The sequence below is a fragment of the Heptranchias perlo genome, chromosome 17, assembly GCF_035084215.1.
Source record: "Heptranchias perlo isolate sHepPer1 chromosome 17, sHepPer1.hap1, whole genome shotgun sequence".
In the NCBI taxonomy this organism is placed as follows: domain Eukaryota; kingdom Metazoa; phylum Chordata; class Chondrichthyes; order Hexanchiformes; family Hexanchidae; genus Heptranchias; species Heptranchias perlo.
In genome coordinates this window covers 4,616,157-4,642,774 of record NC_090341.1, presented here as the reverse complement: position 1 = coordinate 4,642,774, position 26,618 = coordinate 4,616,157, and the positions used below count along the sequence as shown (strand labels likewise).

General features: G+C 42.5%; 1 protein-coding gene across 3 annotated transcripts in view; it reads left to right on the top strand.

Annotated features, from left to right (window-relative positions):
* eefsec (eukaryotic elongation factor, selenocysteine-tRNA-specific) overlaps positions 1 to 26,618 on the top strand; it is a 279,639-nt gene that overhangs the window by 67,100 nt on the left and 185,921 nt on the right. For all 3 annotated transcript variants that reach the window (XM_067998386.1, XM_067998388.1, XM_067998387.1), the window contains exons 2-4: positions 261 to 468; positions 16,728 to 16,824; positions 18,786 to 18,950. In XM_067998386.1, coding sequence (XP_067854487.1) covers positions 261 to 468; positions 16,728 to 16,824; positions 18,786 to 18,950 — 470 coding nt within the window. The remainder of the gene's footprint in view (positions 1 to 260; positions 469 to 16,727; positions 16,825 to 18,785; positions 18,951 to 26,618) is intronic.

The following is a 26,618-nucleotide window of genomic DNA, read 5'->3' as shown; positions in this document are numbered from 1 at the left end:
CATGTCCTAATGAAATGGATTCACACCTTAAAGGTGGATGCACTATTTGTAAAGATGCAAAATATGATTTATTGTGGTTTCTGATTATTGTTAGGATCAAACAGGTTAAATCGTGTTTGTGATTTTATATATTAATGTATAATTTATGGGGTGTTTTTGAATGAAAGTACAAATGTTAATCAGCAACTTTTTTTCTTGCCAATTAAAAGTTGCTAATTGCTTCAACCAAGCCCGGAATGAAATGAACTGTTGTCCTGCAGGTTCCCAGATCATCGACCTGATGATGCTGGTAATTGACGTGACCAAGGGGATGCAGACCCAGTCTGCGGAATGCCTGGTGATCGGCGAAATTGCATGTCCCAGGATGGTGGTGATCCTGAATAAGATCGACCTCCTACCAGAGGCAAAGAAGCAGGCGGCGATAGACAGAATGACTAAGAAAATGCAGAAGACGCTGGAGAATACAAGGTAACCCCACCTCAAATAAACCGGGTGACACACGTGCTGATTAGCTGCCCTTGTCTGGACTATGATTTGTGAAAGGGTTTGTTCAATGCACTTTACACCAGTTGTTTGTGTAGTGGCCCCCCTGCAGGTATTGACATACTCCGAGGATCCCCTCGCCCCTATATTAACCTCTGAAATAAAAATGTCAGCTAGTCAAAGAAAAACAATGAAGAAAATTATTAGTACAACAACAAACATAATGTGTTGGCAAATCAGCAAATACAGAAAAATATTTAATTAAAAACAGAGTTCTCAAGGCACTGTCAATACATAAGAACAGGAGAAGGCCATTCAGCTCCTCGAACCTGCTTCGCCATTCAATTAGATCATGCTGATCTGTATCTTAACTCCATTTACCCGCCTTGGTTCCATATCCCTTGATACCCTTACCTAACAAAAATCTATCAATCTGAGTTTTGAAATTTTCAATTGACCCCCTGGCCTCAACATCTTTTTGGGGGAGAGAGTTCCAGATTTCCTTTCTACCCTTTGTGTGAAGAACTGCTTCCCGACATGACCCCTGAATGGCCTAGCTCTAATTTTAAGGTTATGTCCCCTTGTTCTGGACTCCCCCAAATGCAGTATACCTGACCACACACTGACAAATGTGATGATCTTGCAGACTCCTTGGGTCCTCCTTGTGGTCCCTCTAAAGTTTGCAGACCCAGTGTCTACAAGTACAAGTTGGTAAAGCAAGGCTGTGGTGTCATCCCAGGATTGAATAGTGTGAAATGAGCCTCTTGGTAAACGTGCTATGTGTATGTTATCAGCTTGCCGCATACAGTGGCTCTGCTAGTTAGTTTAGTATAATCTTAATTGAATAATGTTTTTCTTGTTTGAACTAACCGTTATCTTGAGCTTTTATGTTCAGTTTGATAATAGACAGAGAGAGAGATATGTACGTGTTTTAGAAGTCGTTGCTTTTTGCCGTTTGCTTTTATTTACAGTATAAACAAAGTTACAATTGACCTTAGTGCTCCTGAGCTACGCTCGATTGCTATCCAGTCACTTAGATGAGAAGTGGACCATATTGGCTTTAATGTTGAATAGCCTGTGTTTAAGATGATTAAAGGATTTGATAGGGTAGATAGAGAGAAACTATTTCCTCTGGTGGGAGATTCCAGAACAAGGGGGCATAACCTTAAAATTAGAGCTAGGCTGTACAGGAGTGATGGCAGAAAGCACTTCTTCACACAAAGAGTAGTGGAAATCTGGAGCGCTCTCCTCCAAAAACCTGTTGAGGCTGGGGGTGAATTGAAGATTTCAAAACTGAGATTGATAGATTTTTATTAAGCAAGGGTATTAAGGGCTACAGAACCAAAGCGGCTAGATGGAGTTAAGATACGGATCAGCCATGATCTAATTGAATGACGGAACAGGCTCAAGGGGCTGAATGGCCTGCTCCTGTTTCTATGACCCTCGCTGTGTAGACATATGTGTAGAGTGGCCATTTGGATGAGGTAGTGAAGGGCTGGTGGTGGTTGTGGAACTGTAGCCCAACAAGAATCAATGCCTTCGGGAGAGGAAGGAAGAAAATTGGGAAGGGAACAGATTTCAGACGCTCCCTGACTGTCATTAATTGCTGACATTATCTCTCCTGAAGACACTGATTCCTGCTGTAGTACAGTTCCACTGGTGCCAGCAGCCCCCAGTGTAGGTAGTGTAGTGGTTATGTTACTGGACTAGTACTCTAGAGGCCTGGACTAATAATTCAGAACGTGAGTTCAAATCCCACCATGGCAGGTTCAGAATTTGAATTCAATTTTTTAAAAAAATCCGGAAATATAAAACTGATATCAATAAAAGTGACCATGAAGCTGTCGTAAAAGCCTAACAGGTTCACTAATGTCCTTTAGGGAAGGATACCTGGTCTGGGCCTGTATGTGACCAGTCTCACGCCAATATGGTTGACTTTTAACTGCCCTCTGAAGTGGCCTAGCAAGCCACTCAATTATATCAAACCCGCTATGCCACCTTCTCAGGGCAACTAGAGGTGCACAACAAATTCCAGCCTTGCCAGCGATGCCCACACCCTGTTAATGGTTAAAACTTGCTTAAGGGTGGACTGGCCGACATCTTGTATCGATCCGATTTTGACACACAGATCTTTTCAGCAGGGATTACTGGATATTGATCAGAAGTGGGAGCCCAGGGGTACTGAGCCTAATTCTGTCACCCCAACAGGCGCTGCAGCTAAGATCAGCTAACTCATTGCAGATCATGGATGTCCAGCATCTTCCAGACTAAATGGCTAATACTATACCTGGCAGTACCCATTAAGCTATGAGACACGCGCTGTACATTATTTTAACTTCTTAAACCGGAGTGTCCATCCTGTGCCCTTAAGGCGACAGTCAGCCCCTAAACCCTGGCAATCCAGCCCTCAAAGCCCAGGCAACTTGGCTCTATTACTGCTTAGATTTCATATTTGCTGGTTTCTCCTGTTTGAATTTTATGGGACCTGGAGGTTTAGAAAGGGCTGTTCTTACATAGAATTACATAGAATTTACAACACAGAAACAGGCCATTCGGCCCAACAGATTTATGTCAGTGTTTATGTTGCACACGAACATCCTTCCACCTTGCTTCAACTAACCCCATCAACATATCCTTCTATTCCTTTGTCCTTCATGTACTTATCTAGCTTCCCCTTAAATGCATCTATGTTCTTATAGAACCATAGAAAATAGGAACAGGAGTAGGCCAGTCGGCCTTTCGCGCTTGCTCCGCCATTCAATATGATCATGGCTGATCTTCTATCGCAATACCATATTCCTGCACTCTCCCCATGCCCCTTGATGCCTTTTGAGTCTAGAAATCTATCTCGCTCCTTCTTAAATATATTCAGTGACTTGGCCTTCACACCCTTCCGTGGTAGAGAATTCCACAGGTTCACCACCCTCTGAGTGAAAAAATTTCTCCTCATCTCAATCCTAAATGTCCTACTCCGTATCCTGAGACTGTGACCCCTCATTCTGGACCCCCCCAGCAAGGGGAAACATCCTCCCTGCATCCAGTCTGTCTAGCTCTGTCAGAATTTTATGTTTCAATGAGATCCCCTCTCATTCTTCTAAACTCGAGTGAATACAGGCCGAGTCGATCCAATCTCTCCTCATAAGACAGTCCTGCCATCCCAGGAATCAGTCTGGTGAACCTTCGCTGCACTCCCTCTATGGCAAGTATATCCTTTCTTAGGTAAGGAGCCCAAAACTGCGCACACTACTCCAGGTGTGGTCTCACCAAGGCCCTGTATAACTGCAGTAAGACATCCTTGCTCCTGTACTCAAATCCTCTTGCAATGAAGGCCAACATACCATTTGCCTTCCTAACGGCTTGCTGCACTTGCATGTTTGCTTTCAGTGACTGGTGTACAAGGACACCCAGGTCCCTTTGCACATCAACATTTCCCAATCTATCACCATTTAATTAATACTCTGCCTTTCTGTTTTTCCTTTCGAAGTGGATAACTTTGCATTTATCCACATTATACTGCATCTGCCATGTATTTGCTCACTCACTCAACTTGTCTAAATCGCCTTGAAGCCTCTTTGCATCCTCCTCACAACTCACGATCCCACCTAGTTTTGTGTCGTCAGCAAACTTGGAAATATTACATTTGGTTCCCTCATCCAAATCATTGATATATACTGTGACCCACTAGTCACCGCCTGCCACCCCGAAAAAGACCCATTTATTTCTACTCTCGGTTTCCTGTCTGTTAACCAATTTTTAATCCATGCCAGTATATTACCACCAATCCCATGTGCTTTAATTTTGCACACTAACCTCTTATGTGGGACTTTATCAAAGGCCTTCTGAAAATCCAAATAAACCACAAACACTGGATCTCCCTTATCTATTCTACCAGTTACATCCTCAAAAAAATTCCAGTAGGTTTGTCAAACATGATTTCCCTTTCATTAATCCATGTTGACTTTGTCTAATCCCGTTGATATTTTCTCAGTGTCCCGTTATCACATCCTTTATAATAGACTCTAGCATTTTCCCTACTACTAATGTAAGGCTAACCGGTCTGTAGTTCCCTGTTTTCTCCCTCCCTCCTTTTTTAAATAGTGGGATTACATTTGCCACCCTCCAATCTGCAGGAACTGTTCCATAATCTGTAGAATTTTGGAAGATGACAACTAATGCATCCACTATTTCCATGGCTACGTCTTTTAGTACTCTGGGATGCAGATTATCAGGCCCTGGGGATTTATCGGCTTTCAGTCCCATTAATTTCTCCAGCACTTTTTTTTACTAATACTAATTTCCTTTAATTCCTCCTTCTCACTAGACCCTTGGTTGGCTAGCATTTCTGGGAAGTTATTTGTGTCCTCTTCTATGAAGACAGAACCAAAGTATTTGTTTAATTGCTCTGCTATTTCCTTGTTCCCCGTTATAAATTCTCCCTTTTCTGACTGTAAGAGACCTACATTTGTCTTCACTAATCTTTTTCTTTTTACATACTTGTAGAAGCTTTTATAATCCACTTTTTTGTTTCTTGCAAGTTTACTCTCATACTCTAATTTTCCCCTCTTAATCAATCTTTTGGTCCTTTTTTGCTGAATTCTAAACTGCTGCCAATCCTCAGGCTTGCTACTTTTTCTGGCAACTTTATATGACTCCTCTTTGGATCTAATACTATCCTTAATTTCCTTTGTTAGCCGTGTTTGGGCTGCTTTTCCTTTCGTCTTTTTGCGCCAGAAAGGAATGTATAATTGTTTCAATTCATGCATTCGTTCCTTAAATGTTAGCCATTGCCTATCCACCGTCATGCCTTTTATGAAGCTTCCCAATCTATCATAGCCAACTCACTCCTCATACCTTCGTAGTTTCCTTTGTTTAGATTTAGGACCCTAGTTTCGGATTGGACTACTTCACTTTCCATCTTAATGAAGAATTCTATCATGTTATGGTCACTCTTCCCTAAAGGACCCCGCACAACAAGATTATTAATTAACTCCTTCTCATTGCACAATACCCAATCTAGGATAGCCTGTTCCCTGGTTGGCTCCTCAATGTACTGGTCTAAAAACCATCTCGTATGCACTCCAGGAATTCATCCTCCACAGTATTATTGCTAATTTGGTTTGGCCAGTCTATGTGTGGATTAAAGTCACCCATGACTATTGCTGTTGCTTCATTGGTGGATAAGTCTTAAATTAGAGTGGCAAGATCTGTCTGTATCTGCAATCTGAAATGTCCACATATTAATGGGAACATGGATTAAAACATTATGCACGGTCCCCAAGGTTCATGATACACAACTATGTGGCTTACGAAGGTAAAAGCCTGGACACTCTGCTTTAAACTAAAATAATAACCTTGAATTTCAAGGATATGCAATGTTGAGCTGTTTCAGGATTCCGACCGGTTATGTGTGTTTTTTTTAATTTGTTCATGGGACACGGGTGTCGCTGGCAAGGTGGCATTTATTGCCCATCCCTAATTGCCCTTGAGAAGGTGGTGGTGTGCCGCCTTCTTAAACCGCTGCAGTCCGTGTGGTGAAGGTACTCCCACAGTGCTGTTAGGTAGGGAGTTCCAGGATTTTGACCCAGTGACGACGAAGGAATGGTGATATATTTCCAAGTCGGGATGGTGTGTGACTTGGAGGGGAACGTGCAGGTGGTGTTGTTCCCATGTGCCTGCTGCTCTTGTCCTTCTAGGTGGTAGAGGTCACGGGTTTGGGAGGTGCTGTTGAAGGAGCCTTGGCGAATTGCTGCAGTGCATCCTGTGGATGGTGCACATTGCAGCCATGGTGTGCCGGTGGTGAAGGGAGTGAATGTTTAAGGTGGTGGATGGGGTGCCAATCAAGCGGGCTGCTTTTTCCTGGATGATGTCGAGCTTCTTGAGTGTTGTTGGAGCTGCACTTATCCAGGCAAGTGGAGAGTATTCCATCACATTCCTGACTTGTGCCTTGTATATGGTGGAAAGGCTTTGGGGAGTCAGGAGTTGAGTCACTCGCTGCAGAATACCCAGCCTCTGACCTGCTCTTGTAGCCACAGTATTTATGTAGCTGGTTCAGTTTAGTTTCTGGTCAATGGTGACCCTCAGGATGTTGATGGTGGGGGATTCGGTGATGGTAATGCCGTTGAATGTCAAGGGGAGGTGGTTAGACTCTCTCTTGTTGGAGATAGTCATTGCCTGGCACTTGCGACGCTAACGTGTGATTCTTGACTCTTACTGCCCCACTTCAATGTTATTCCAGTCCCTTTCTGTACTCACTGTAAAGCCTGAAGCCTGTTACCATTTTTGAACAGGGCCCAAAATTCCTCTCAGTGGAAAAATAAGGGAATGGCTGTTTTTTCCATAATTAATGAGCTGCTAATGAAATCACATTTTTCGTTACTGCACGATCCAACGCTATGTGTTCCTCTGACGGACCGTTAATTATAGAGAAAAATGGGCATTTTCTTTAAAAGAAGAATTTCAGACCCTTTGTCTCTGCCTCCTTTTTGCATACACAAAGTATTTAGACGAGGAAAAGAAAGACTTGCATTTATACAGCGCCTGTCATGACCTCAGGACGCCCCAAAGCGCTTTACAGCCAATTAAGTACTTTGAAGTGTAGTCACTGTTGTAATGTAGAAAGGTTAGGAGAATGTTTTTACACAGTGCACTGCCAGCAATAGTGGTGGAAGCAGAATCAATAATAGCTTTTAAAAGGAAAATGGATAAATAATTTGAAAAATAAACATTTGAAAGGGTATGGGGAATGACAGGGGAATAGGACTAAGTGAATAGCTCTTTCAGAGAGCTGGCACAGGTGTGATGCGTCAAATGGCATCCTTCTGTACTATAAAATTCTCTGATTGCATTCTTCTAATTTACCTCACCTCATGGCTGTTCTGATCTTAAGCATTTCCACCAATTCTCTGCTTTAACGAGTGAATTAACATCTGAAAGGGAAAGATGGATTAACATTTTGGGTGGGACCTTTCAACAGAACATGAATTACAATTTTGTTCACTTCTCTTGTAGGGTCCTACTCAGAATGTTAACCTATCTCTCTCTCTCTCTCTCAGAATGTTAACCTATCTCTCTCTCTCTCTCTCTCAGATGTTGACTGATCTGTGTATTTCCCGCATTTGTGGTTTTCCTTACTATCTTTCCTTTGCTAATCTTTTCTTCTCTAATCTTTTCTTCGATAAGCGTAGCCACTCAGTCTGCTTCTGTTACGCTGCTCTCAGCTTTCCCTGCCTCCAACATAAAACAACAATTCAAAGTCCTTTATACGGATTTCTGGATTTCAGCTGGAGCCAAGTCAAAAAGGAACAAGCAGAAGCCAAGAGTTTTCATTTGGAAGTGGGACAATAGATTGTAAAAGGGCAATGCTTGAGTATATTAGTCTTCTACATGAGCGATGAAGTCGTCCCATTAGTGTGGTACTGGGAGCCCATCTGATACTTTAATTAACTGTAGGGAAAAACATTAAATTGCATGTTACAGAGCCTTTAGTAACAGCTCTGTTGCACTCCTGGAAGGAATGCAAGAATAATCTTTTTGCATGATATGTGATCCCTCTTTTATCTCTATTCTCCAATTAACCTCTATATCTTTCTGTCTTCTCTCTCATCTTTCTTCTCTGTCTTCCTCACCTTTTTTCTCTGAAATCTTTTCCCCTGATCTCTCTAACCTTCCCCTCTTTATTTTATTGATTCGACTAATGTCTGTGCTCTCCTGAAGCTTTCTCTCATTCCTCTTAAGCTCCAAATATGCCATCCTATCCGCTCTTCCCCCTTCCTGCATTTAATTGTGTTGCACCATCTCCCATTCTAACTCATTCTTTCTTAGGACCTTAAAACTGTTCAACCTCTTACCTCCCGCAGTCTTTCCTTCCTCTTACCTCCTACAGGCTTTAAAACCCAAGCTTGGTGTTGGATGTATCTCATCTTCTCTCTTGCTCTTTCCTATCTTGGTAGTGTCTTGCATTACGAGCCTTGGTCCTTCACCTTAGGCCTCTCATTTTGGAAAAAAAAAGTGCTTGGTGCAAAGTAGAGACATTCATTCTGAGTGCTAAGTTTTCATTTGGAAGCGTAAGCACAAAACTATCAGACTAGTGTGTATTAATACGACCCTGGATTCCAGCTTCAAATGAGGCTGTCTTCTGTGTTGAGTCTAGATTCTAAAATAAAACCTGTACTTTTGAGTTCCCAGTTCTGAAACAAATTAAAATGAAACACCTCCGGGGCTTGAAGGCTGCTGAAGGTACATGCAGAGATTTAAAGATGTTCTGAAAGTATTTTCTACAAGAATATAAAGATGAATTGTTGTATTGTTCTCAAGATATTGCCATGGTCCTACTGAATTTGCGTGACCAAATGTGCAGAGTTCAAAATTTGTTGTTATAATTGCCCCTTTAGGGTTCGGCTGAGTTTTTTTTGCCTGCGCAGATGTAGTTATCTAATTTATTAATTTACATTTTAGTACAGCCTGCCTGTGGGCAAGCGTTGAACTCCGAATAGCCTGTTACATTTGAATAGGTTTGGAATGGAAATGTATTAAGCAATAAGGGATATAATGTTATTTGCAGAATACATCTTGTTTAAATTGCAAGTTAATCTATTTAAATAGCAAATGTCCCCTTTTTCCGAGGAGTTTTTTTTTGAGGGGGTAACAACTTTATTGTTCTTTATGCAATGTAACAATTCGTTGTCATTTTTAACCAAGGGGAAAATGATCAGGTCTGCTTAATATTTTAGCAGATTTGTTAAATTGTAAAGATTTTATGTGGTTAGACCCACTAATGATGGCAATTGGTATAAAAAACAAGGATTAACAACCAGTGTGCCTCTTTTAAGTATAAAGTGGTTCTTTCTGTAAACAATTTATCCAATTGAAGCGTAAAAATGGCCTTTTTATAAACCGTTTACCCAACTGAAGTGTTTAACCCTTTCCCTTTTTCTTCCATAGTGACTGGTTTTTTAAATGAGCCTATTTGTTTCCCCAAGCAACCTGTCTGATTCATGAAACACCAGTGAAATCTTTTACTGCTCACCTCTTCTTCCTAATCAGTTCCTAGTCTCAGTCACACTACTATGGGGAAGGCACCATGCAGTTGGTGGCTTGATCACGTGAGCTTCATGCCAATTGATTAGGATTTGTGGTGCAGTGGGTGAGTCACTGGCCTTCCACCTCTGGGATATGGGTCTGGGTCCTGGTGCAGTGAGCTTGTGCAGTTGCAATCCAGCCTAACTCGGCGCTGAACTGGCAATCTCGCTTGGAGAGGCCATACGATGGCTGGCGTGGGAAATTAATGTCGCACTTGTGCAATGAGGGTGCCCTTCTGAGGCATACTTTTGGGGCAGAATGTAGGGAGCTTTACATTACATCTAACTGCTAAATGTGGCCTTGCAGTGCTTTAATTCTGACACAGGCTGGGGCTCTTTTCTCTAGAAAAGAGAAGGTGACCTAATAGTGGTCATTAAAATTATGAAGGGGTTCGATAGGGTAGACGTAGAGAAGATGTTTTCGCTTGTGGGGGAGCCAAAACTATGGGCCATAAACATAAGATAGTCACCAATAAATCCAATAATGATTCCTTTTAATAGAATTTGTGGACTCTGCTTCAACAGTGGTTTGTGGCAGAGAATTCCACGTTCGATCCACCCTCCGTGTAAAGAATGTTTTTCGAGCCTTCCTTTTAATTCTCTTGTCTAAATTGGGTTACACATGACACATCAGTGCCAGGTTAAACTGGGCCCACCTTAGGGGCAGGGTTCAAGTTCGGCTGACTTGGATATGTGCCAATATAAACTGGGGGTGGATTCTAGACCACATCACCCCATATTGTGGTTTATGTTTGAAATAAGCCATGTCCTTGTGTAGCATCTGATGGGGACATGCATGTGTCCCACCAAAAATAGCCACATAAACTGGAACACTACTTATTCTGCACTTCCGAACTCATACACTGAGCTTGGGTTATATCAGCATCTCTCAGTACTAACAAGGCATAGAGTTGGGGGGGAGGGGTAGAGATTGGAATTTAGGAATTTTAACAATTTTAACAATAAAAAGATTTCTTTTTCCTTGTACTCAACTATTTTCTAATGAATACCATTGAAGTATTAGCTTGGCTCAGTGGTGGCACTGTTGCCTCTGAGTCCGAAGGTTAGGGGTTCGGTCCCCACCCCAGTACTTGACACTTCAGTGCTGCATTGTTGGAGGTGCCATCTGTTGAATGAGAATTTAAACTAACGTCTGGCTGTTCAGGTGGATGTAAAAGATTTCATGGCACTATTTAAAGAAGAACAGGGGAGTTCTCTCAGTGTTCTGGTCAACATAACACAGTGACTGCGCTTTAAAATAATTCATTGGCTGTGAAGCACTTTGGGAAGTCCTGAGAATGTAAAAGTCGATATAAAAATGCAATTTTTTTTCTTCCTTTCTTTTCTTCATTAAAGAGAAGAAAAAAGAACCTATTTGAGAATTTTTTAAAAAAAGTTGCTTGATATTAATAAACATGTGTTGGCTGCTATTTCTAATCCACCCCGCTTACTGAACACAGAATCGTTTAACTGTCGTGTTCTAATATCCATGAAGCAGGGGACTAAACCTGTAATTTTCAACTTTCAGCATTGCCTTAATTTTAAAAAAATGCAAGCCTTGAACTTATGTTGAGTGAATGCTTGCATATGAGAGGGGCTTTGGCCCTTTTAATGCCTCTGCTAAAATAGCGATCAAAAGGAACTTCACACAAACACGTTAAGTGTTTATACACTGGTATTACACAGCGTAATTTCAAAGTCACAGTTGCGGTTTGTTCTATTACATCACATTAAAACCATGACATTTTAGGAAATAAATATGTAATAATATAATTTTAGGAAACGTGTTTGTCTAAATAAAATGTGCCATTTATTTTTTTTAAACACCCCACTTCCCCTGTGCCACGCACCATGGCAGCTGAAGAGAAGGACAAGCTGGTCTCTCTGAACGAGCTGCCAAATAGCAGGGTTACTCCTAATTTATCCTTCCCTATAACGGGTAACTGCATGGTTCCTACCCACTGCATTGGGAACACGGGGACATAGCCTTAAAATCAGAGCCAGACCATTCAGGAGAGAAGTTAGGAAACACTTCTTCACGCAAAGGGTGGTAGAAGTGTGGAACTCTCTCCCACAAAAAGCAGTAGATGCTGGCTCAATTAATAATTTAAAATCTGATCGATAGATTTTTGCTAGCCAAGGATATTAAGTGATACGGAGCCAAGGAGGGTGGATGGAGTTAGGTTACAGATCAACCATGGTCTCATTGAATGGTGGAACAGGCGCAAGGGGCTGAATGGCCTACTGCTGTTTCTATGGTGTGACTGAGACTGGGAACTGGTCAGCGTTCTTCAACCTACATTCCACCGCTGCACTGTGCTGGTGCTCCAACAATCCAGCTTATGTTTTTGATCCCAGATCTCAGGAAGTGCTTCTGAGACTGTAGAGAGTGTAGGTCCACTGTATGCAATTCTGGTCACCATACTATGAGAAAGATGGGATTTTTTTGCTCATTTTCCATAGAAAGAATTTGGAAAAAGAGTTAGTTAATGTTTTTTTTAAAGCATAGAGAATTCACACTAATTTTTTAAAAAATGGCTCAGATGATTGGTAGTTAAGATGTTTTATGAGTTAGCGTTGATGCTGCTTCCCTATATATTACAAAAAGTAAGCCATTTGTTAGTTTGTCTCAGCCATTGAAAAAGACCTTACACACCTTGTGTTGGAAAATGTTTGATCCCCTTTCTGGCTCTGAACAGCGAGAGATAAAACCCAGACAGATACACGCAGGCAGTCAGTTTTTTTTTTGTCGTGAGGCAGTCGGATAGCAAAGTCAATGAGAAGTTTGGAATGCAGAAGTGATCTTGTTTATAAGTCAAATAAGATGACCTGCTGAAGCAGGGCAACGTAGCATATCCTTTATTTTGTATTTTTATATAAAGACAAGTTGTATTGATTGGACTAAATTAATCTAATCATAACCGTTGGTCTGTATGTTCATCCATTGTGAAATAAAGCATCTTAATGATTCTTATCAAGCTCGGTCTGCCTTCAAAGTGCGAAAGACGTCAATATCCAGTTCAGATCACAAGGGGAAAATTATGATGTCCCTGGGTTATGCCATCGCACAAGAAGATATAGGCAGTGTGAGTCAACTCCCACGAATGTAAAGTGCTCAGTGTACTGAACCCGAGAAGGTACCTACTGCAGACCTGAATTTGTAACCGAAGTACAAATGAGAAAGATGTGCAGGCATAGGAGAGAGTACAGCAAAAGGCTACTAAATTGATAGCTGGGATTAAGCACCTGAGTGTAATGAGGAGAAGCTAAGTAAGTTTACACTGAGAAGAGAAGCTTCAGGGGTGATCTCATTGTAGTATTCAAGATCCCAACGAGACAAATGTTAATTTATTTAACTTAGTCGCAGATTCTATAAGAGGGTAGAGGCTCAAACTTAGAAGGGGGAGGATGAAAAAACAGTTTAGAATTAGTATTTTACCCAGTGGGTAGTGAATGGACTGCGCTGGGAGGTGGTGAATACTGAATTTATAAGCAAATTCAGGAGAGAGTACCCAATGAAGAATTTGATAGAAGGGCATAAGATATCGTGGGATATATTTCCCACACTAGGATTGGCCGCATGGACTGCGATGGTCTTTTCTGGTCCTGTACATTCCTATCTTCCTTTATGTTGCTATCCTAATTTTGGGTTGCATTGCTCCTTCAGTGAACTCTGTGGAGACTGCATGCATCTTTTTAACGCATTCACAGTTATGCATTAGTCCATCAAGAATGCGCGCGGAACCAAGCCTCGTCTCATCCATCCGCTTCTTCTTGATTTACCTCATCTTTGCTCTTTTTTTCATCCGCGGCGGTGTTCTACACAACGAGCCTTGTCACTTCACCTAGGTTTCTCAATCAAAACAAGAGTTGAAGACTTTCTATTATTGGCGTATAATAGACGGAAATTATAGAATTAAAAGATTACCGTGGCATTGATTAATATCCAATTCTTTTTCTAGAGTATTTAACTATTCTCGTTCCACAAATCACTGCGGTGCTCAGAGAGTACAGTAATTTCGTACAAAGACCTCGGAGTGCCGAGCATTACAACCCATTGCACTCAGAAATATTCCCACAAGGCTGAAATGTACTAGAAAGCCTTATGTGTTAGGGTTCACTTCTGTGTAATTATCTGAATGCTAAAGACCCAACTTCAAGCAGAGGCTGGCTGAGACATACAATTACTGATCTTAGAAATGGTTCCCTATTGAGACCATTTAGTGCGTCATGTAAAATCAAGTCTTTAACAACTATAGGTCTTGAGAAGTGTCATAATCTTTCTGTGGGTGTCCCTACAAAAAAAACTTCTCAGAATGAATTTGCTTCCAAGAGTTCATGATGCTGATCCTAAGACACTTTTACGTTGAAATGATCGAGCTGCGAGTCTAGCACTGGCTCTTAAGTCCCACGTTAAAATGGGTCTTAGTTACCACTGAAACAAGGAAATCAGGCAGTTTATATTTCTAACTGCAGCTGATGACCAGAAAACTTTGTGTTTGACATTGGCTGCAGTTTTTAAACAGAAAAGTGCTTTTTGCAACTTGGGGGCATGCACTTAGTGAGACAAATTCACTCTCTTGTTTCATTTTTATTCTCTCTCACACATGTACACACATGCACACACACAATCCTCTCTCATACATGCACACACCTCTCTCACTCTCTCTCTCACACACACACACATGCACACTCCTCTCTCATTCTCTCTCTCTCACATGCACACACACACTCTCTCTCTCACATGCACACACCTCTCACTCTCTCTCTCTCGCTCACATGCACACACCTCTCTCTCTTACGCATGCACATGCACTCTCTCTCTCTCTCACATGCACACATACACTCCTCTCTCTCTCTCTCTCTCTCTCACATGCACACACCTCTCATTCTCTCTCTCACATACACACGCACTCTCTCACACATGCACACATAAGAACATAAGAACATAAGAAATAGGAGCAGGAGTAGGCCAATCGGCCCCTCGAGCCTGCTCCGCCATTCAATAAGATCATGGCTGATCTGGTCCTAACCTCAAATCTAAAATCATGTCCAATTTCCTGCCCGCTCCCCGTAACCCCTAATTCCTTTTACTTCTAGGAAACTGTCTATTTCTGTTTTAAATTTATTTAATGATGTAGCTTCCACAGCTTCCTGGGGCAGCAAATTCCACAGACCTACCACCCTCTGAGTGAAGAAGTTTCTCCTCATCTCAGTTTTGAAAGAGCAGCCCCTTATTCTAAGATTATGCCCCCTCGTTCTAGTTTCACCCATCCTTGGAAACATCCTTACCGCATCCACCCGATCAAGCCCCTTCACAATCTTATATGTTTCAATAAGATCGCCTCTCATTCTTCTGAACTCCAATGAGTAGAGTCCCAATCTACTCAACCTCTCCTCATATGTCCGCCCCCTCATCCCCGGGATTAACCGAGTGAACCTTCTTTGTACTGCCTCGAGAGCAAGTATGTCTTTTCTTAAGTATGGACACCAAAACACGCACTCTCACATGCACACACCTCACTCTCTCACATGCACACGCACTCTCTCTCACATGCACACACCTCACTCTCTCACATGCACACGCACACTTTCTCTCACATGTACACACCTCTCTCTCTCACATGCACACATACACTCCTCTCCTCTCTCTCTCAGATGCACACACCTCTCACTCTCTCACGCACACTCTCTCTCACATGCAAACACCTCTCACTCTCACATGCTCGCTCTCTCTCTCTCACATGCACACACCTCTCTCTCTCTCTCACATGCACACGCGCTCTCTCCCTCTCTCTCTCTCTCTTTCTCACATGCACACATACACTCCTCTCTCTCACTCTTTCACACATGCACACACCTCTCTCTCACTCTCTCCCTCACTTGCTCTCTCATTCTCCCCTCTCCTCTTCTCTCTTCTGTTCAGCAATCACCGTATAGAGAATCTTAAATGTAAACCCAATCCCTACTACTCTGTGATAGTGTTTTATTTTAATTGGTACTACACTGTGCCTTTCTTCCAATCTTCCCATTCTCCTCTGCTATAATATACGTTTCCCTGGGAAAAACTTCTTCCAATTTACAAAATGTGCTTTGTTTTTTTTTGTTAACATTTTATAATGTTCAGAGACGGTGACCTCAGTGAGCTAACATTCAGTAGGGTGAAAATGACTAAAGTCTTAATAAAAAAGTGAGAAGAAGCTGTTGGCTCCTCCTGTAATATTTTCCAGTTCAGTTTCCCCAATAAAGTGTTGTTAGGTGAAATGGATTTACAGTTGCAGGATCCCAACTTGTGTGATGCACTGGGCATTCTGACAAAAAGTTAATTAAAAAAAAAGTTATTTGCCAAAAGGTTGCCTTTCAGTACAACAGCAATAACAACTTGCATTTATATAGCACCTTTAACATAGTAAAACCTCCAAAGGCGCTTCACAGTACCAAACAATGATTGTTGTTTTTCAGTTACTTTTTTTGACATTGAACTCCTCCATAAACTGTGTTTCCCGTAGAGGTCTTGGAGGAAATTTAGAATGTGTGACTGTGACTCCTTTATATTTAAAACTTTGTTGATATCAGTTTCTATCTCTTGAAATGCACTGCAGTGATGTGATGATTATGAACAGTATAAAACTGAAAAACGACCGCTTGTCAACCTGACTGCCTAGTACGAGTCGATAAAGTTGCAGCTGTAAGCCATGCAGACCAGAATAACCCAGGTTCTGTCCCAAGTTAGCTGATCTCGAATGGGCCAGCAGTAGGGGTACCACAGTGTCCTGATCTATGGAGAGAAAGATAAACCTCAGACACCAATCCTAACTGCTATCTAGTAAACGTTGTGGACACCTGTCAAGAAGATCTCGTTTGACTATGATGCTCCCCATGGTAGATTAGCCTGCTGTATGACCACTTGGGCCACCAATGGTGCCCAATGAAGCAAATTCCACCCCCCCCCCACCCCAAACCGGTCAAGAATCAGGGTCACCAGGAAGGCGAAGAGAAAATAGGCGGAAGGATGGAAGCAATTGCTGTATTCATACAAACATACGAAATTGACATCAATCATCCCTTAATTTGAATTGCTGTATTCAAATTCAAGTTGGCACATCTTCCCTGGTTCTCCTACTACTGTAAGTAAGTCACCATTTTACTGAGTGGTTTATCTTGTAGGTTTAACGGGTGTCCCATCATTCCTGTTGCTGCCAAGCCTGGAGGACCCGATGCCCCAGAGTCTGAGACTGCACAGGGCATTTCAGAACTTATTGAGGTAAGTGCTCCCCTTATAGGCAATTTACAAACTTACTCCACAATAACTGCTCCCTTACGGGGTAAATTCAGCAACCCATCTTGGCAACGCTACAAGGATGGGAGAGTACAAGCAGTGGAAACATTGGAATAGTCCACCAGGAGATTAAACGTGGAGGCTGAAGGGTGTGACCAGCAAGCGGTGTATTATTTGTGATTAAACTGGGAGGGAGAGCTCAAAATGAAAACGTTTCTCCTGCAAGGTTGTCCTTTTAACTTGAACGCACAATGGCACGGTTTTCCACTTCCCTTATGAAAGTGCTATTCTAAGTGAAATGTATCACTGCTGCAGTAAAACTAATAAGAAAGTTCAAAGAAACCTTTGAGTTTGTCCATGAGGTAACTTGAAAATTCTCCTGCACAAATACAGCACCTCAAACTATGAAACATCAAAATTGAGATTTAGCGATTAGTCTTCTGTTTTTTTCCCCCCTCCTCTCCCAGTTCTGAATCTCTCTGTATGTCACATACCAAACCTAGCCAGGAACAGGGACAAATGGCTCAGAATGCGACCAGATGTACTGCACAGCCAGGTGCATGGCTATGTGAGAGAGTGGCCTCCTTGAACCGCTCTCTTGATAGCTCAAAATGTTCTCTCTAGACACCATAGTCGAGGACTGACTCTGTAAGTTAGGGTTCTTGAGTCGCAGGGAATCTCAGAGGTGACATAATGGAGGTATATTAAATTTTTAATGTGATAAGAGAAAATAAACCTGCTTTCAGGGCAGCAGCACAAGGGGAACATAACAGCATAGAAACTGGAGTAGGCCATTCAGGCCCTCGAGTCTGTTCTGTCATTCAATTAGATCATGGCTGATCTGTATCTTAACTCCATTTACCCGCCTTGGTTTCGTAACCCTTAATACCCTTGCCTAATAAAAATCTATCAGTCTCAGTTTTGAAATTTTCAATTGACCCCCAGTCTCAACAGCTTTCTGGGGGAGAGTGTTCCAGATTTTCACTCCCCTTTGTGTGAAGAAGTGCTTCCTGACATCACCCTTGAATGACCTAGCTCTAATTTTAAGGTTATGCCCCCTTGTTCTGGGCTACCCCACCAGAGGAAATAGTTTCTATCTACCCTATCAAATCCTTTAATCATCTTAAACACCTCAATTAGACCACCCCTTAATCTTCCATACTCAAGGGAATACAAGCTTAGTCTATTCAACCAATCCTCACAATTTAACCCTTTAAGCCCCAGTATCATTCTGGTGAATCTGCGCTGCCCCCCTCCAAGGCCAGTATATCCTTCCTGAGGTGCGGCGCCCAGAACTGAACGCAGTACTCCAGATGTGGTCTAATCAGAGCTTTATATAACTGTAGCATAACTTCCACCCCTTTGTATTCCAGCCCCGTTGAGATAAAGGCTAACATTCCGTTAGCCGTCTTAATTACTTTTTGTATCTGTCCAATAGCTTTTAGAGGACATGGGCTCGTGACTGTAAAGGACAAGCTTAAGGCAGGAAGTGTTTCTTTGCACGCAGGGTGACCAACTGCTGCAACAGGTTTCCAGGAATGTCGATTGAGGCCAGAACACTGGACTCATTTAAGAAACAGCAAGGTGGGTAGGGTCGGTATTGTAGGATGATGAGATCAAGTGGGCTGAAGGACCTTCTTCGTTTAAACATATCTTGTGAGCCCAAATTTGGGAAGACTGAATCTGTAAATGTATTACTAGGTGTTTCACAGTTCAAGTGGACATGTACAAAAATTTCACACCTCCTCACCATTACACTTCACTGAAATTCAAGTGATGATACCAAACAGATGAAGACTGCAGCTGAGAACTGATAATGAAATGACTGGTTACACTTCAATCAGGAGTAACGTGACTGAAATACGATACCTGTTTTTAAAAAAAAAATCTATTCCATCTCTTTCCATTCTTTGTACGTTCCTGACCTTTTTTTTTTCCTGTCACAGCTCCTGGTGTCACAGACGTACATGCCAAAACGTGATCCTTCTGGATCCTTCCTCATGGCCGTTGACCACTGTTTCTCAATCAAAGGTCAGGGCACAGTGATGACTGGTACCATCCTCTCTGGATCTGTCAGTGTCAACGACAGCGTGGAGATTCCATCCCTCAAGGTAACAATCTGCTCAAAGAATATTCAGCAGCCTCTGTCCAAATGAATGAAGAGCTGCATTCAGAATTGAGTCCGGTGTTTTCTTAGGAGAGGGGGAAGGACTTAACCTGCCTGGGCTAGGGGTATTTTGATATCATCTGAAGTTTATTTTATTCAAAATTTATTTCTAAATGTTTTTTTTTGCTTTAAAAAAATAACATATCATTATATCCGGGGCCAGAGTGACTGAATCAAATTCCATTTTTGTGATTTGGGATTCCAGGGATTGTACTGGTATTTTGGTGAATGCATTCCACAAATCCATTTGTTTTGCCTTGAAAATGGAAAACCAGTGGCCTTGTCCATTGCCCACAAAGGGGCTGCTTTTCCCTAAAATGCGAGCTACTGCTTTACTGTAATTGAGTACAGAAAATTCCGTTTTTATTGCATGCTATTTTGGTTATTGCGTTCCGTGATTTCATCTCTTTTAAACCGAGGACCTGCTATTCTTTCTAATTGGCAACACTGGTTCATGGTGACTGAATAAGTCAAAATATTTTTTATACTGTAGGATACTGTTATTTTGGAGTTTGCATTCCATGTTTCCATCCGCTTTTGCATAAAAAGCAGAACATGGGAACAGGAGGAGGCCATTCAGCCCCTCGAGCCTGTTCCGCCATTCAATTAGATCATGGCTGATCTGTACCTCAACTCCATCATCCCGCCTTGGTTCCATAACCCTTAATACCCTTGCCTAACAAAAATCTAGCAATCTCAGTTTTGACATTTTTAATTGACCCCCAGCCTCAACAGTTTTAGGGGAGAGAGTTTCAGATTTCCACTTCCCTTTTAATATGACTAACTCTTCTTAATCGTGTGTATTGTATGCCCCGAAAACAATATCTGATGACGTGTTTTAACTAGCACTGTACATTTTATTATACCAAGTGTTTAATTGTAGAGTGCCTGAGAGCAGGGATACTTCAGAGAGGAGCTCTACATAGATTGTGGAGCCCATGGACTACAGAGCACGTGCCTGCAATAAATCTAGCTGCCGTGTCTTTGTGGAGTGTTGGAGACTCTGGCGGGGGGAAAGATGCATTCTATGCAAATCGTGGAGCTTTATTTTTAATTGAGGAGTGTGAAGAAGTGCTTCCTGACATCACTCCTGAATGGCCTAGCTCTAATTTTAAGGTTATGCCCTCTTCTTCTAGACCCCCCCACCAGAGGAACTCGTTTCTGTCTACCCTATCGAATCCTTTATCATCTTAAAGAAGCGCTGATCTTAATGCCTAAGGACCAGTAATTTTACCATTATCAGATTTACAAGCTGCAATTGGTGTGCCAATCACCTATATAAACATAGGCTGGTATCCAGCCCTATATGTAAAATATCAGCGTCACAAAATGTGGTACTAATGTTCAACGCTATATACCCTTGAAATCCAATCAACAAAAAAACTGAAGACAAAAAAATAGTGTTCCGTATTGCCCCTGGATGGTCCCCAGTTTTCACAGCTTTTCACTGTGCCCTGACCAGGGAAAGGGGGATTGAAGACCCAAAAAATATGCAGGAGGCGATCTCGGGCTAGTTCCCTTTTAATATGACTAACTCTTCTTAATCGTGTGTATTGTATGCCCCGAAAACAATATCTGATGACTTGTTTTAACTAGCACTGTACGTTTTATTATACCAAGTGTTTAATTGTAGAGTGCCTGAGAGCAGGGATACTTCAGAGAGGAGCTCTACATAGATTGTGGAGCCCATGGACTATAGAGCACGTGCCTGCAATAAATCTAGCTGCCGTGTCTTTGTGGAGTGTCGGAGACTCTGGCGGGGGGAAAGATGCATTCTATGCAAATCGTGGAGCTTTATTTTTAATTGAGGAGCAGTGGCAAATTTTTAAAAAATGTCCTGCGGTATATTCCCCACAGATTAAGATAAAATGATGGTACATTCTAAATTAGTGACTGCTTAATAACTCTCCCTATTGTCAGCCTATGATAAAATGATGGTACATTCTACAGCCTATAAACCCACGTCACACCACTCGTGGTAATGACAGGCAGAAGAAGTGCCAATCTGTGGGCAAAGCGTGTTTTGCACCAACAGATGGGAGGGATAATAATTTTTCATGCATGAACCTAGGGAATGAGTGTCAGCAGGATATTTGACTGCATGGGGCAGGGGAGACGAAATCGCTTTCTAGTCCAAACCTGCCCTCATCCGATACCCGCGCATAAGCATTTCTAGCTGGATGGTGTTCAGGAGTGGGAAATCCGGCTGATTTTCCTCTCCCAAATGCAGAGGTGCTGCGGACAAGAGTCATGCCGCTTTCCATTGCACCCGCTGAGATCAGCTAACTGAGCACAGAGTGGGCATTGAAGCCGTGGGGGACCTTCATTGCCTGCTGGGTTCAGCTGCTCATTGCCGTAACCAGTTGAAGCATTGGTGAGCCAGCTTTCAGTACTTACTACAGCTGGTACTTGAGTAATCAGCACCACAGAGACCGTGTTACTTCGTATTTAGTTTTCACTACATACATTTTAAATATTTGTTGCTGTTTTGAATCTTTGCTGCTGGAATACTGAAGTCAGATTTAAAGCCTTAAAAACTGCATCTGATGACCAACGCAAGGTTCTCCATGGCCTCACCCGTCCCTATCTCTGTAACCTTCCCCAGCTCTACAACCCTCCAAGATCTCTGCGTTCCTCCAATTCTGACCTTTTGCTCATCTCCAGTTTCCATCACTCCACCATTGGCAGCCGTGCCTTCAGCTGCCCAGGCCCTAAGCTCCAGAATTCCCTCCCTAAACCTCTCTACCTCTCTCTCCTCCTTTAAGATGCTCCTTAAAACCTACCTCTTTGATCAAGTTTTTGGATACGTATCCTAATACCTCTTTATGTGGCTCGGTGTCAAATTTTGTCTGATAAATGTTCCTGTGAAGCGCCTTGGGACGTTTTTACTCCACTAAAGGTGCTATATAAATGCAAGTTGTTGTTGTTGTTCTCTCACTGCCAGCTGCAGTTAGTAATATAAACTTTCGGAATTATCCGTTAGCAGCAGAGACCCTCTATCGTAGGTCTTAGGAGCTGCTAGCGGATTTGCCAACTCTGCTTGTGCCCAGCGTCCGATGGGGAATACTACCGGGTGGAAGTCTAGACGGGATGAGCAGTCTTGGGAAGCAGACACTGTACCACTCTAACCAAAACTAGCGCTTAAGTATGAAAGCATCTTTAAACAGAGTGTGTTTTGGTTCTGGTGAGTTCATTGATTGGAGGGTGAGGGGAAGAGGCATTGAACCTGGACTGTTGAGATGTATTACTCTGCATCTAGCTGACTGTAATTACCATCTGGCAATGATTACTTGTGCTAACAGAGAAAAATCATTACATTCTGCGATCGTAGCAAAAAAAGCCATTAAAGCAATCACAGTTTAGATTTGGTGGGATTCTGTTTGGCCCGCTAAGCATTTTTTTTTGTTTTACTTTGCACTTGTTTTGTGTTTTTTCAAAGAAATTAACTGTAAATTGATTTGAATTCTTCCAGTATACAGTGATGAAATCTACTTTGGTGCTTTTGAACATTTTAATATTGTTTTAACTCTTTGTAGTGAAGTACCAATTTTTTTGAATTGCTAGATATACTAAATAACTGTGGTACAATTTGGACAAAAATGATACACTGCGTGGTGTGGTACAGACCAGAAAGGTTGCAGGTTTGATCTGGCTCATTCACTGACTGGATTATTTCAATGGTGTCTCCCATTCTCCACCCTCCGTAAACTTCAGCTCATCCAAAAATCTGCTGCCCACATCCTATCCTGCTCCAGGTCCCTCTCACCCATCACCCCTGTCCTTGCTGACCTACATTGGCTCCTGGTCCTTGTGTTTAAATCACTTCATGACTTTGCACCTCTCTATCTCTGTAACCTCCTCCAGCCTTACAACCAGCCCCCACCCCAAGAGCTCTGCGTTCCTCTGAGTATGGCCATTTGTGCATCCCTCCTTCCTCTCTTTTCCCCCCGTTCCCGCCCCCCCCCCCCCCCCAAACCATTGGCAGTCATGGTCACGCTCTGGAATTCTCTCCTTAAACCACTCCACCTCTCTCACTTCCTTCAAGACCATTCTTAAAACCCACCTCTTTGATCAAGCTTTCGGTCACCCTGCCTAATATCTCCTTCTTTGGTTCAGCGTCCATTTTTGTCCGATTATTCCTCTGTGAAGTACCTTGGGACATTTTTCTATAGTGCAAGTGCTATATAAATGCAAGTTGATAATGTATCATGCCGTATCACATCTGTCAAAGTCTCTCGTATACAATGATTTACTTTGAAGTACACTGACTGTTGTTATGTACCATGACTGTCAATTTACACAGAAAGTTCCCACAAACAACAATGAATGAATAAGCAGTTAACCTGATTTTTTGGTGATGTTGGTTGAGGGAGAAATGTTGGCCAGGATAATGGGAGTACTCCTCGCTCTTTTTTGAATAGTGTCACGGGATTTTTAACCACAAGATCAGGTATGTCCTCAGTTTAATGTCTGATCTGAAAGATGGCATCTCTGACAATGCAGTATTCCCTCAGTAGTGCATTAGAGTTTCAGCCTAGATTTATGTGCTCAGGTCTCTACAGTCATAATCCCTTAGTAGGGAAGCCAGCTGCAGCTATGCATGAAATACTTGGGACAGAAATCTCGTGCACATGTACCTCATTGCTTCCAAAGATGGTCAAAAAGGCCCACTTACAGATAGTTTTGATGTCATAGCAGGATCACCACTGATCAGTTGATCAGAATTGAGCCATCTTGTTGTTCATCATCACCCTTTCAGTTTTTGTTTTTTTCAAATATGCCACATGCATTTTTTTCTATCGAGATATGGTATACCAAATTCTCAGGTCATCGTCAGTGTACCGGGTACATTCTAGGTTACATGGCATTGCAGATATGTTCATTGAGGGATCTAACACAGTTTGGTATATCAGTGTGACATTCTTCAGCGATGGCGTTGAGGTCTTTCCTGGTGGCCAAGGGTAGGAGTAAGGAGTGACTTTTTGGATGCTGCTATTGGGTGATCCGTGCTGCCTATAGGGGTTTAGGAGAGCAGTGGGGTATTGGGAGCCTCTATTCATCCGGAGAACTCAGACTGCCTTGCATGTTATTGATGCAGCTACATAATTGGAAATATATCGGCCGTTCCTTCTTCATCGCTGGGTCAAAATCCTGGAACTCCCTCCCTAACAGCACTGTGGAGAACTTTCACCACACGGACTGCAGCGGTGCAAGAAGGCGGCTCACCACCACCTTCTCAAGGGCAATTAAGGATGGGCAATAAATGCTGGCCTTGTCAGCGACGCCCACATCCCATGAATGAATTAAAAAAATGATGCCTAAATATTAATGCAAGCCCCAAGAGTTGTCTGCAAGCCACTGTGTAAGGCTCAGTCATCACCACTCTGCATCATATGTGTTGAAATATCTGTACTCCACACCATCAGAACAATGTATGATGACTTGTTATAACTGGGTCTGTATATAAGAGACATTGAAATGTAAAGTGCTTGGTTACCTGTTATGGCATTTCAACAATTTGTTATGTTTAAATCCTTCCATGGCCTCACCCCTCCCTATCTCTGCAACCTCCTCCAGCCCTACAACCCTCCGAGATTTCTGCACTCCTCCGATTCTGGCCTCTTGCGCCTCTCCCACTTCCATCGCTGCACCAATGGGGGCCGTGCCTTCAGCTGCCTAGGCCCTAAGCTCTGGAATTCCCTCCCTAAACCTCTCTCCGCCTCTCCTCCTTTTAAGATGCTTCTTAAAACCTACCTCTTTGACCAAGCTTTTGGTCACCTGTCCTAATATCTCATTGCGTGGCTCAGTGTTAGATTTTGTCTGATAACGCTCCTGTGACGTGCCTTGGGACATTTTACTATGTTACAGAACTGAGAGCATAAATAGGTGTTAATTTTTGGAACTGATCAGAAATTGCCAAGAATATTGGTGAGCATGAACTGCCAAATTTTACCTTGTTCATTTGTAATTTGCTGAAGCGCAGTAACTGTTATGTAAATATAAGCAGCAGCCATTTTGCCAACAGGAAAACCCTGTGAAGTTCAATGAGATATGTGACCACTTAATCAGTTTTTGGCAGTGATGGTTAAGGGAGAAATGTTGATGGTGACATTGGAAGAGCTCCCTACTCTCCAAATAGTACCAATAGGATTGTTAATATTCACCTAAATCACTGGAAAAAACAGGTTTGAGGTATCCTCTGAACAACAGTGTTTCTGACAATGAAGCATCCCTCTGTGTTCCACTGGAACGTCAGCATGGATTATGGGCACAGTCCTGGAATGGAACTTGAACCCAAAGTCTTTTGACTCGCAGACAAGAGTGCTACCAACTAAGCCAAGCTGACTTTTAAGAGACCCACCTTAATCTGTACTTGAGAGCATTGTTGTGACTGAAGATGGTATTCATCGTTGCTGTTGAGAGTGTACTGGGACCATTTACTAGAGAGATTGGATTGGCAACAGCACTATTCATTGCAAAGCACCGGAATAAATCATTCAGTGCTCTAAAATGAACACATGAAGCTGATTATTGTAAACAATTTTACAACACCAAGTTATAGTTAACTTGGTGTTGTAAAATTGTTTACAATTGTCAACCCCAGTCCATCACCGGCATCTCCACATCATGAAGCTGATTAGCAAAGAAGGTTTGATCTTTCTGGGAAATGTACACAGAAAGTTCAGGTTTTAAGGATAAGCAAATGTCTGGATTTTGTTTTTTTAAAAAGGAGTCTTGCCATCCAACCATGTAAAACAAACTGTTAATTTTAATGATGAAAGGGAGTTACATGTAGAACACACTCGGGGTTCGGATGACGATTGTAAACTGCAAATGCAAAGCCTTATTGGTTTGAGGATATTAACCGCGCCCTAACTAACTTTTGTTTATAATGGTCCAAATGTCAGTCTACTCTGCCCATCTCACCTTAGAGTTCTCTGAGACATGTCTTCACGTGGAGGGCGCTCTAGAAATGCAAACTGTTGCTGTTGTTGTAGCAGCGGTGGATGTTCTGAGGTGGTGCTGATGGTGAATTGGGGGATTTGCTGCTTGTAAATATGGCAAAGCATGAAGTAATAACAGGAACTCATCTCACAAGGATATTGATGGCTTTAGCCACTGATCTACCGTCTTTATTATATTCATTCTTGGGATGTGGGCATCGCTGGGAAGGCTGACATTTATTGCCCATCCCTAGTTGCCCCTTGAGAAGGTGGTGGTGAGCCGTCTTCTTGAACCGCTGCAGTTCGTGTGGTGAAAGTTCTCCCACAGTGCTGTTAGGTAGGGAGTTCCAGGATTTTGACCCAGCGATGATGAAGGAATGGCCGATATATTTCCAAGTCGGGATGGTGTGTGACTTGGAGGTGATGGTGTTCTTCTGCACCTGCTGCCCTCGTCCTGCTGGGTGGTGGAGGTTGCAGGTTTGGGAGGTGCTGCTGAAGAAGCCTTGGTGAGTTGCTGCAGTGCATCCAGTAGATAGAACATACTGCAGCCACGGTGAACCTGTGGTGGAGGGAGTGGGTGTTTCAGGTGGTGGATTGGCTGCTGATCAAGCAGGCTGCTTTGTCCTGGATGTTGTTGAGCTTCTTGAGTGTTGTTGGAGCTGCACTCA